At 36.5% G+C, this 12,797-nt stretch overlaps 1 protein-coding gene across 1 annotated transcript; it reads right to left on the bottom strand.

Moving 5' to 3' along the window:
* Positions 1-6,236: 6,236 nt before the first annotated feature.
* Positions 6,237-11,709, bottom strand: LOC139727024 (echinoidin-like). Its single transcript, XM_071638004.1, has 3 exons — positions 11,450-11,709; positions 7,762-7,939; positions 6,237-6,594 (listed from the first exon to the last, which is right to left on the bottom strand). Exons 1-3 carry the CDS (start codon positions 11,590-11,592, stop codon positions 6,349-6,351), a joined length of 567 nt encoding a protein of 188 aa, XP_071494105.1. The 5' UTR covers positions 11,593-11,709; the 3' UTR covers positions 6,237-6,348.
* Between the last annotated feature and the right edge of the window lie 1,088 nt (positions 11,710-12,797).

Genomic DNA, 12,797 nt, shown 5'->3' with positions numbered 1-12,797 from the left:
TTTATTATCTACATGAACTCCAAGAAATTTCATTGAACACGTCTGCATAATTTGACAGCCACACATGTTAATGAATACAGTGTCAGTGTTAAATTTTTTCTTTGTAAATATCATATTAGTTTTTGATATATTTATTAATAATTTGTTCATTCGCAGCCAACTTGTAACATAATCAGCTATTGCAATTCCTTATTGAAAACCTCTTGCAGAGAATCGATATTATCATGAGACAGAAATATACTCGTATCGTCTGCAAATAAAATATATTGTAGAATATTAGAAATATGTCAAAACAAATGTCAAGTTCATTGTAGTTGACATCTCATTACTGTTTTCAAAACTGAATCTTTCTTCATTTTGCATAATTCTGTTGGTTTGGCACCCCCTTATTCAATTTTCATATTTTCCCACCAAAGTAACTAATAATAAATGAGATAATTCTTGTTGCAGTTTCACTTACCCGTTTGTTTCGTATGGAGTCGAAAAGAGTGATGAGGAAATCCATCTCCTCCTGGGAGTGAATGGACACAAGGTGACCTAGCTGACCGATGGTGGCGCCCTCGTCCCAGCATGGCTTCGTAAATGACTGGCATTGCCGTTCGGCCTCCTCCCACGTCACTCTTGCTGCTGAAAAATACCTATAAATAACGGAGTAAAGCACCTTTTTTCATATCAACAGGTGTACAGTTCAAGTAACAACATCACTACCCGAATTGATTAACCCTTTCTGTGTAAGTGAGTCAAATGTGAACAAATTTCGCACGCATACCTAACATTGCCTATTATGGACAAGACATATATATGGCACGCAGCGGGTTCATAAAACTTTCATTGCGTTTCATAGAGTGGAGAAATGCTCGCTAAATAACTTCAGTAAGTCTGGACTATTTAACTGAAATGAAAAAAAAAAAATCGATAAAAAATGGTTTTGAAAAAGAAGAGCCATATTCAAGCATGAAACTGCAATGAAGAAAAGACTTCCGACGGCGTTGCAATTATTAATCTAATTATTATATTATTATTCTGACAAAGACATACGGCTCGAAAGAAAGAAAACTAAATTATGTAAGGGCTGCATAATTTCTCATTTAGTAACCAATATTATTTGAAAATCAAATATTCGAGCATGGCCACAAGTGGGGAAGGAGAGAGGGGGGGGGGGGAGAGGGGCATCTCCCCTACAAGATTGAACTATCTAACTCGATGATCTGGTGCACAGTTTGTTGAAATATGGGAAGTTTTGATTGACAAAATACACATATATAAAAATTCTGGGAAAATGTGAGTGGCTAAACCATGGTATCTGTTAACTTTTTTCACCGTGTAAAATCAATGGAGGTGGGCATAAGCGCTCACTTTCTGTAAAGTTACGTTTTCAAAAGAAACGGTACTGAGTAGAGTAAATATAAAACAAAAGACAACTTATTTATTCAGAGTTGTAACATTTTTGATAGGATGTGTTGATTAACCATTAAAGTAGAAAAAATCTAATTTTAATGTAATATACGGCAACAAAAATAACATAGGTAATGTCAAGTAAATAATCAAAAATTGGGTTGACTAAAATTTCCCACAATTATTGGTACCTGTAGCACATGCCGTGGAAAGCAGTCCAGAGCGGAGGGCAGCCGCACGCCCCTGCACTTGAGCCCGGGAGCTTCGTCATAAACAAACCGACAGTGACGACGAAGCAAAGAAGAAACCCTTGTCGAGACATGACTGGAGGCATTATGCACTCAGAAATCGATGTGTCCCTCAAACATGTGTCTCTTAATCAACAAGAGTTATGCTCCTTGTTCTTCTTCTTCTCGAATGGCGAAATGTGCCTAGTTAGCAGGACTGTGGTTGTAGATGTATCTTATGAGAATCGCAGAGATGTTTGCTCAGATGGCTCACGCGCTACCGATCGACTTGGACCAGCCTCACCGTCCATTAATGTATTGTGCAATAGCAATAACTGGTTCAACCATAAACTTCCGAAATACTGTTAGTGCAGTGGTAGAACTGAATCCTGACTCTCACAGCCTATGCAACGTCATTGGTCAACTTCCTTTTAGCAATGTTTATATATGGTTGGGTTGCTCCCAATTCATGATTAATGATGGATTTGTTGCCTGCTGTAGGAATGCTGTCAATTATGAATTTTGATTGGCTAACTGCTTACCTGATTGGTTTTTTTTTTTCGATATGAATATTGATGAACATCAAGATCTTTGTTGTTTAGAGTTGTACAAGAAAGAAGTTTAATAAAGAGAAATATGAAGGCATAGAAGTAGAAGAAGAAAGACAACTAAATCATATATAATTTATGACGACAGATAGATAAAAAAGATTAAAATATTGTGACCTATTCAGAGTAAAATAATGTCGTTCTTATGTAAGTCTTTTCTACCCTCATTATCACCATTTTTTTATTCTTTGCCGCCTGGTCTGTTTCTACCTAGGTGCCAATGCCTTCCAGTAAGTGTTGTATTATTTGTTTTCCACTTGAGTATCGCCCATCTTCTCACACAAACTTTTATATACCACTTATTTACACCGCCAAAGTTGGCTGAGTGTTGCGTGTTTTAAAAAAGCGGATCATTCAGCTTAGATACCCATCCACGTTCTGCCATACCACTCTCAATTTGTAAAGGGTAATCAAGTCCACGAGACCTTCTTCCGCTGGCAAAGTGTCAACAACACATGCTTTTTATTTTTCATTTTCAGATTTGTGGTACCCTTTTTACGTTGTTACGTGCTGTAAAGTTTACAGCCTTTTCAGAGTACACTGCCTGATTTTTTCAAAAGAACATGTACCCTAATTTATACATGTTGTAAAGACCTTCACTTTTTACCCCTTTTCGGAGAATCATTTCTAAGGTCACTTCCCCATATGGTTGATACCTGCTATAGCGATGTAGCGTTAGTTTGTTTGTTACAATCACATATGATTTCATCTTTAAAAAAAAAAAAAAAAAAGATCAGTGAGGTTATGATGTTAACCTCGACATTTGAGCTGTTTTCAATTCAAGGAAGGATGTTGATATGTATCTGGTTTCCTTTTTTCTTCGTTCCAGCCAAAACACCCTAGTAAACAAGAGGGAAGAAAGGACCTGAGATGTTTCAACACTTTCAAAACAGGAAATTCGACCGTAGCATGTATCACATTAAACTCTGTTTCCTCACACATGCTGGTGTCAAAAAAAAAAAAAAAAAATCCCACGTTTGATCTCTAATAGTTCAAAAACTATATATCAGATGGCACTGTGATTGATATGAGCAATGGCTAAGTAGTTCACAATTTTGCTGAAGGTGATTTACAAATGAAAGCATAAATCAGTTTCATTAAATTCAAGATAATTTCTAAGTTACCGTTAGATTTTGCTCTATTTTCAACCCTCCATACAAAACTTTTACTTTGCACAGGTGTCAGTTGGGGTATAATAGCAATTATGGAAGTGTGTGGTTAACACCCTGACAACGGTCCTGAACAATGGCCAGGATTGGAATGCTCTATTACATATTCATTAGAAATTCCACTCTCACAGCTAGTCTTCATTCATTCTGAAATGCAGTGAATGCAAGCACATAAAACATTTTGTCACCTTTTTCATGTGCACGCATTTTACCCTTTACCATGAAGTCAGACTTATAGCAGTGCCCAGGGCAATCCATCATAAATTATCAATAAAGCATGCATATCCCTTGGAGCAAGAGACCAGAAGCCTAGCCAGCAAAGTTCCGAAGAGGTGTTTTTTGTGGTATTCATGTTTATTGTTCAGGATAATTGTACGCACACACTCACATACACATCATTGGTTCCTGTGTAAAGGTTGGTTTTGAACAGAAGATTCAAGTTTGACCGAAATCTGGAAATTAACTTTAACTTCAGAGTCTATCATAGATTTGATAAACCAGATTCATGCTTTCATATCCAGATCACCTCTAACTTAATTGCTAACTGTTCAGCTATTACTCACATCTATGAGAGCGTTATCTGATATACAGTTTTTGAACTATTCATATATATATATATATATATATATATATATATATATATATAGATGATTAACTTTTATTTGATTATGATTCCAGTCGATTATATGATTTTTACTGTCAGTAAAAATCATATAATCGACCAAAATTTCTAAGAGAGTTGATAATCTGTAATATTATTTCAGATTATTAACTTTCTTAGAAATTGACGAAAGTCCTGAGTGAACGCCATGTTCAAACCTTTGATTTAACACAGGCTTGGCACGTTCAAGTAGTCTTCTTTTGTTAGCTGTAAGCGTTAAATCTCATATTTTGATATGTTGAACAAATCATTTTGGCTCACAACTAGTGGACAAAACTGTCATGTACGTTCATGCTCATTATATTGTATAATATTGTGTTATACATGTATTGTAAGAGTGTGTCAAAATATGACTTTATTATCATAAAAGCATGAACTTAATATCTAACCAATATCAAAGCCTGGTGTATTCTTTTCACAAACTCACAGGCAATTTCATAATCATTGGCAGGTAAAAATGCCTCATCCATTTTGTGACATATCCATTAAAAATGCATTTTCCCCAGTTGAACTTGTTAAGCAAGCAGTATTGGAACGGAATTACATTGCTGCGTTTCTGAAACATATCTTACATTGTATGTCATCATCCTTGTTTTGTGCATGGCTGCTAAACTTGAGTAAGGGTTTATAGTGAGACATTGCGAAGAAGCGGTGAAACCGAGGCCGAAGCGACGGGGGGGGGGGGGGGGGGGTGAAAGAGGGTGCATACTTAATAAGTCATGGTTTTATACAAAGAAGCACATACATAAAAGCAGCACTAATGTACTAAAACGAATTTAAAAAAAATCAGTTGCTTTCTCTTTTTTTTGTGTAATACAGGTGTGGATTGGTGAATTCCGTTAGTCCCACGTTAAATGCGTGAGAGTTTTCATCCCCTTTCGTGTAGTTTGCTTTAAGTTTTTTAGAGTATTGGTTTCTCTGCTCTAGGATCACAATAAATTCCTCAATATTCTATTCATGGAACTGTCGGTTTATGTACTACATGACGTGGAATAATGAAAATCGTCTGAACTTATTCCCCCTTAAAGTTCCACAGTCTTTGTTCTATGCTACACGCCGTTTTCCTGTACAGTTTGGATTGGATATGTATATGGTTCGGATAAAGCACAACACACACACACACACACACACACACACACACACACACACACAAATACAAAACAAAAAACAAAACAAAAGAGAATATGAATTGAACGTCATTACAACTTATCAAACAATCTTGCGCACATTTACGCTTTATTTTTTTCGCCCACTGTAGCACTTGAAGGTAAAATTTATTCTGGATCAAGAATTTGTCGGTTTTGTGCTTTTGCTTTTAAATACAGGAATTATTGAAATATTGAAAGGGACAGCAAAGTTCTGCTCCCAGGTTTGTTGTGATTGAGAAATAATGTGTGATTAAACATTAGTGATTTCCATTGTCAAATCAATATATTCATTGTATATTCGTTATATGCGATAGAGGGCATAACATCTTTTAGTCTTAGTACCAAAAGTCACATTTTGGGCCTAACTGTTACTTGCTTTACCGTCCTTCCAATGTTCTGTGATGGCTTTCCCCTATTTCAAGGGTGCCGCATCATTTGGATGATGCAACGCTTTCATCCCCAAGGATTGAGATATTCAAGACAGCCACCAAATCCTAAGCCATCCTAACCTGTCTCTCCTCAACCTGGCCTTCCTTTAACCTGTCTAAATAATGGGGGGAAAGTACATACTTCGGAAAAGTGTGTACTGAGAAAAGAGACTTTACAGTTTAGGGTCTAGTCAAGTGCTTTGTCTCACCAAGCTGTGCTCTGCGTAATGGATGGGACAAAAACAGGATGTAAAACTCTGTGGTAACAACAATTATTATCAGATTAAGCTGAAATTTACCACACTCATTTAGCACTTCTTGGGACATATTGGGTTTATTTGGCTGCCATCTTGATGACTATCTCAAAATCTTAATGATACAAGAGTTGCACTGACTGGATTCGGATCCCGCACCCTCGAAATAGAGCAAATCCATCGTTTTTCCCAATAAGTTAAGATTACGTACAGAAACATTTATATTAAAAGTCCAATTCTTGGTGGCTGTGTTGATTATCTCAAAAGCTCCAAGGCTGTAAGAGTTGCATCGTCGAGATTCAGATTTAGCACCCTCGAAATAGGGGAAAACGATCGGACGGACGGTAAACCTAGGTTCAGGTTCTGGCACAAAAACTATTCGCAGCACGGAGCACGGGTACCAAAGGAGACATTCTGCCTGCCCCACCTAAAACAATGCATCCCTGGTCATACAGCTCCTACCATCGACCTAGCTTGCAGACAAAACCTTCAACAGTCCATTCACCTCCAGGTTCGCAGCTCGAATCGTTCCACATGTAGTCAAATTCCAAACCAAATTCCACGCAATGTTGTGCATTACCGTGGTTGTTTGGTTGACCCGCGGTCCAGAATGTGTAATCCACCGCCGAACCGTCACTCCAAGCGAAAGAACCCTCAGTCGTTTTATCATTCAGTCCAATCCAGACCAAGTGCTTGCTGGATACCTGTTGATTTGAAATTGAAAGAACACTAGAAACCAAAATAAAAGAACATAACATAACAGAACAGAACAGAACAGAAGTGATATATATAGCATATTACATATTCCTTTTTGCTGAGATTTGGTAAAATACATTGTGTTACCACAATGTAGTTTATCATTCAAAAATGAATGTAAAGAAACGGAATTGAAAGTGGAAAAGGGAAATACACACAGAACTGTCACATTCTTTTACCCCCTCCCCACTTGTTGCAGTCAATGCATGTACAGCCATAATAAAAAAAGAAACACACACATATCTGTACATTCATTCAAGTTTACACACACGAAGATTCAAACGACTTATAGTCCAGCGAATTCAAGGAAAGCCACAATTCTTGTCAAATAACATTTCCCATTATGTTTGAAACGTTATTCACCAAATTTGCAGGGAGTATGAAAGGTACACAGCATCTTTTCTGAGCCTGCATGTGTGAGAGAGTGTAAGAAAGTGATCGCTGGAGGGAGACGTCACAACTCTCCATAATCGTCTTCAGCTTCTGAATTAGTTTTAACGTTTCCTCTGTCTGTCTCCCCTTCTTTTTTGTACTGGTAAGCTTTTTAACTTTTTTTCTTTTCTTCTTTTTTTTTCAGAGGGACCCTCATATTGCTTGAATTGGCTTTTTAGTGAACCCACGGGTTTTTTTTTTTCCGCAGAATACATGTGTGTTTATTTCTAGCGTTACTTATTCATAGACATGGACATACTGTTATTTTGCTTTGATGTGTTCAATCAAATACATGTTTAATTTTAATCATTACGTGGTGTATTCTGTTGAAAAAAAAAATAATTATTGAATTTCCGTCTCTGGAGTGAAGGTATATCAAGCAGAAATATAATAATGTCAGCCAGTATGAACATATAGATAATTCAAACAAGTAATTCCGGAACACATGAATGGAATTGTAAGAAACCAGATTTACATGGTATTATGGAAACAAAACTCATGGCGAGTTGTTCACAACTCACAATACAGTGTAATCTCATTTCTGTATCAAAAATCAAACCTTTTTTCCTTTTTGTGTAACTTTGTTAATTTTGTCACACTTTTCTTCACATTACATCACTGTTTCCCATGAAAGTAATTAAAAGCAAAATGAGATGTACAGTTCTCGTTGCAGTTATACGTACCCGTTTGTTTCGTATGGAGTCGAAGAGAGTGATGAGGAAATTCATCTCCTCCTGGGAGTGAATGGACACAAGGTGACCTAGCTGACTGGTGTTGGCGTCCTCATCCCAGCATGGCTTCGTAAATGACTGGCATTGTCTTTCGGCCTCCTGCCAGGTCACGCTTTCTGCTGAGAAGTACCTACAACACCATTAAAGGGACTGTACAGTACTGGTTGAGGTGGGGATTCAGGTTTATAACATTTCTAAGTGAGATAATGAGAAACCTCTTATGAAATATGAAAGAGCATGTAGATTTAAAATGGATTCAACGTTTATTTGATGAAAATTGGTTTAGAAAAGGCTGAGATATCCAAAAAAGTGATAATAATAAAAGGCGACAGGCCACGCCTTTTATTAGGATCTCTTTGTTTTACCTTGTTTTTTGATATCTCAGCCATTTCAAAACTGATTTTCATCAAATAAACTTTTGATACCCCTTAGAATTGCATGCTCTTTGACATCTCATAGTGTGGTTTCTGAATATCTCGCAAAGCTAAATTCTCACCTCAACCAGAACTGTACACACCCTTTAAAGTGTTTCATTAGAACTCAGAATATTAGCAGCATGGAGCTAGCCCATGTTAGCAGGCAAGATAGCCGGAACACTTTTAGGTTTTGTTTTGTTTTGTTTTGTTTTGTTTTGTTTTGTTTTTGGTTGTTGTTGTTGTTGTTGTTGTTTTTTTTTTTTGGGGGGGGGGGGGGAGGGCAATATCTCCGCGGAGGCACATTTATGTGACAGTGTGAGATCCTCGGCGAGGGATCGAAGCGACCGAACGGGGTAGGCAATGGCTGGTAACATTTTGATCTGGCCTACCTACAGATTGCACTGATGTCTCTAGCTCCAATCTGCAAAGTTGCCTTGAGATGATTTCATGTACATGCGAAAGCAATGTAGAACGTTTCGATGCAAATTTCACAAACCAGACCTACAATGTACAGCAGTGTGTGTATGTCAGCAAAAATGTGATGATGCAAACCTTGCATAAATGTAGATTGATTCAGCTCGATTGAGAAATATACTTTTCGACTGAGATTGTGTTCCTTCGACAGCAAAAATATAAAGGTGTTAATGACTGATGTTTCTAAAGTCATCCTTTGTTTTTGCTCCGAGATTCCAGGATTTTTTGTTTTTGTTTTATTTTTGTTTTTGTTTTTGCTTGAGCTTACAGAGTAGGTGAAGAGATAAATAAAAAAAGACAAATGTTCCCAATTGATTATATATTCACCTGCAGATTGTAATAATAATATACGAACTTATCAGATGAAAACAACAAAGTACAAGGAAAAAATACAGTGACCGTCCACTAACCTATTGAGCAATGTATAGTGATATGTTTGCCCGATAACTTATCCTTTTTTCATGACTCCATAATACGCTTAGATTGCAAGACTTTGTTTTGGTAGAAATATGCATAGAAAATGGTATGCAAATGAGATGATAGAGGTGTGCTGTTTCGTATTTTATAGTTGCAGTTAATTTTTGAATCTCTTTATCGCACCAGGAATCATGAACAGGTCTTGTCGTAACAACTGTTATGAAACATTTTTATATATTGCGGCAGTGCGTTGTAGAATCTCGAAACCTGCCTTGTCTACGGCCTCTTAACTTCCAATTCGCAATTATTCCCATAACTGTTATTCAGCTCTTCTTTATTGAGCACTGTTGATTGATTCCAGTGCTTCTTGATTATTCAGTTCTTCTTTATTGATCACTGTTGATTGATTCCAGTGCTTGATTTACCTTGGACGCGGATGATGTGCATCTTGTTTGTCCTATAACTTAGCTCTTTTTTTCAGGACGCCAAGGTACATGTTGATGGCAGGACTTCATTTTTAGGGAAAATGTTCATAGAAACGGCCAATTATTTGCATAATTCATTATGCAAATGAGATCATTAAGGTATTCTTATAGTGTTTTTTTTTTCTTGTTCTCTTTATCACACAGGAATCATCAAGTAAGGTCTTGATATGACAATTATAATGATTAAGATTCATATATCGCGGCAATGTGTTGTAAAATTTCGAAACCTGTCGCTTCTATAGCCTCTTGCTTACCAATTTGCACAAAAATTGCAAATAGTGTTAACAATTTTTTTTTCTTAATTGGTTATTACAGTACTTGATTTTTCTCGGAGTCTGATGACACCATGTACACTTTGCTTGACGGATAACTCATCTATTTTTCACTACGCCAAGGTACATACTGATAGCAAAACTTTGTTTCACAGCTTTGGGGAAAAATATGTTGAGAAAATGATCAAATATTTGCATGATTTTTACATATTTTATGAAAATTTAATCATCGAAACACCTTTGAAAAAAGTAATGGATTTTGGCCATAGTATTGTTTATGCAAATGAGATTGCCTTAGACTCAAAATTCCGCTTGGGAACGGGAATTTCTTTGATTCAATGTACATGAATTATACAAAATAGACCGGATCCCAACTTTAACTAAAAATGCTTCTAACACTAATATTTTCCCCAAATCTTACTGGACTAATAGCGTTGTCTGCAAGATCAGTTATTCAGTTGTTGATACTGCGTGCTCATTGGCACATTTTATAGGCCAATATATGATTATGTATGTCGGTTAGGCAGGCAATCTTTGAATTAAAAAGACAATAATTTGCGTGTGCTGGTATATATGTGTCACCCCGACTTTACTGCTTTATTTTTGTTAAAAATAGTGCAGCCTTACCGCCGGCGAATACGGTATAATCATACATATCCGGACCAAAAATTGCTCAAAAACATTAATCCACGTACAGTTTCTATGCAAATTGAGCTTTCAGACAATTATCATACAAACATGATCATTTTTTGTCTTTATTGAATAAAATAAATCACTAACACATGTTCGTGCAAGGAACAATGATAAAAAAATGAAGTACGGGAAATACGTAACAAATTAAAATTTTCTAAAAAGCTGGAGAAATTATTTCTGATGGCATTTTTTTCATTTACATTTGCTAAGAACACTAGAAAAAAATATGTACACCAAAAATATGAATTTTTTTAGGTTGTAAATCTGCGGGGGGGGGGAGGGCGATTTGGGTCAAATGACTGTGCATTATTGTTTGCTATTAAAGTCTGCATATATCTGCGTCTGGATATTTTTCTTTTCTGTCCCCTCTCCCTCACACCCCGAAACAGATTAGGAAAAGCAACAAAAAAGAAAAAGAAAATTCAACAACAACAAACAAACAAACAAACAAACAAAAATAAACAAAGAAACAGTACGACACTTACATACGTAGAAATGAAATGAACAAAACCCTCAAGCTGGATATTTCCCTTTTCTGTCCCATCTCCCTCACACCCCGAAACAGATTAGGAAAAGCAACAAAAAAGAAAAAGAAAATTCAAGAACAACAACAACAAACAAACAAACAAACAGACAAACAAAAACAAACAAACAAACAGTACGACACTTACATACACAGAAATGAAATGAACAAAACACAAAATGATAAGTACTTACTGCAGAGTTGTAGAAATGTTTCAAGTAGAAAGACAAGTGTTGCTCAACCCTTGAACACAGAGAAATTACCTTTCTTTTTAATCTCATAAAATACCCACAACGATAACAATAAAACTGGCAATTAAAGAATAGATTTTTTAAAACTATTGCCCGCTATAACAGTTACCTGTAGCACATGCCTTGGAAAGCAGTCCACAGCGGAGGGCAGCTGCACGCCCCTGCACTAGAGCCCGGGAGATTCGGCATAATCAAACCGACAGTGACGATAAAGCAAAGCAGAGACACTTGTTGAGACATGACTGCAGGCATTCGAACTTGGAAGTCGGGGCTATTCGCAATCACTAATTTCCTATCTATAACTATATGCTTCTTCTCCTTCTCCTACGGCACAATGTGCCGAGTTTGCAAGACTGTAGGTAACAGAAGTACGAGGTGCGAACCGCGATGCTGGTTTAACAAAGAGTTGAAAAAACGTTTACCAATTCCCAAATCAGTACAACCCAAAAGGCTGCAGTCAACCAATGAAAATTCAGTGTATTGAAACTTGATCCTGATCCTCACGGCCTTATACACTTGATTAGATAAATTTCTTTCGATTTGTTCCCGTTATGAAAAATGATCTGCTGGTTATCTGTCGGGATTCTTTTGACATGGCTTTTGATTGGCTAACACTTGCTTTTCGGGTTGTGATATGGGCATTCGTGAAAGTTTTAATGAGAGTTGTTCAAACTCGAAGGAAACCAAAAAGAAGACCACGAGGAAAACAATAGAATGTACAGTTGCAATCTAACCAAATTAGCTTGCTGATAAATTTCATATATTATTAGTTGGATTTAAAAAATAAACAAAACATGACATTCAGATTTTGATGGATAAATTATACCAAAAGAGCTGAAGAAGACTATTTTGTGATAAAGTCACATGACTTCACCAGAAAAGAATCAAATTTTAGTGTAAAGCTTATCGTTTTAACCTCAAAATGCGACTTTCAAAGCAAGGAAGGATGTTCGTACTTATCTCGTTGCGCTGTTTTCGTTTCGGGTCAACAGGAAAACGGCGTGACTTGGGGATTCTAAAGTACCTTGTCCTTTGAAAGGACAGTTACTTGACCAAGAGATTAAAAACAAACAACAACACATTTCAAACGGATGAAATTCTACTCCATCAGATATATTTGCAATATTCTACAGTATTCTTCCTCCTTGTCTTTTTTGGTCGGAAATTCCTTTAAACCTTTCAATGTAACAAAAATATAATTTTCTCTTTTTTTTCAATTTTATTGCCTTCTTCTCTTCTTCTCCGTCTTCATTTTTCCTCTCCCACAGTGTTACGTATCAGTATTCCACTCTATACCTGAGGAGTTTTCATTAAGATAGTGGTTGCCATATATTTAACTGACACCATTAGAGGATAATTGTGTGATTCTGAGCACTATTGTGATATCATTTGAAGCTTTGTTTTGCCTTGATAATATTCAAAGCTTGATGAAAAAAAAAAGAAGAAGCCAAACAATG

The sequence above is a fragment of the Diadema antillarum genome, unplaced genomic scaffold (assembly GCF_040938485.1).
Source record: "Diadema antillarum isolate AM-2024a unplaced genomic scaffold, OU_Dant_1.0 seq00000112_RagTag, whole genome shotgun sequence".
Lineage (NCBI taxonomy): Eukaryota > Metazoa > Echinodermata > Echinoidea > Diadematoida > Diadematidae > Diadema > Diadema antillarum.
Note: the sequence above shows the minus strand (reverse complement) of the source record. Positions and strands in the feature narration are given on the sequence as shown.

Excerpts from the sequence above, each read along its gene's own strand:
- LOC139727024 (XM_071638004.1), bottom strand. The coding sequence starts at position 11,592 with ATGCCTGCAGTCATGTCTCAACAAGTGTCTCTGCTTTGCTTTATCGTC. Across the intron at positions 7,940-11,449 it reads TTCCAAGGCATGTGCTACAG|GTACTTCTCAGCAGAAAGCG; the intron begins GTAACTGTTATA and ends ATGGTGTTGTAG. Across the intron at positions 6,595-7,761 it reads ACTCCATACGAAACAAACGG|GTATCCAGCAAGCACTTGGT; the intron begins GTACGTATAACT and ends TCAAATCAACAG.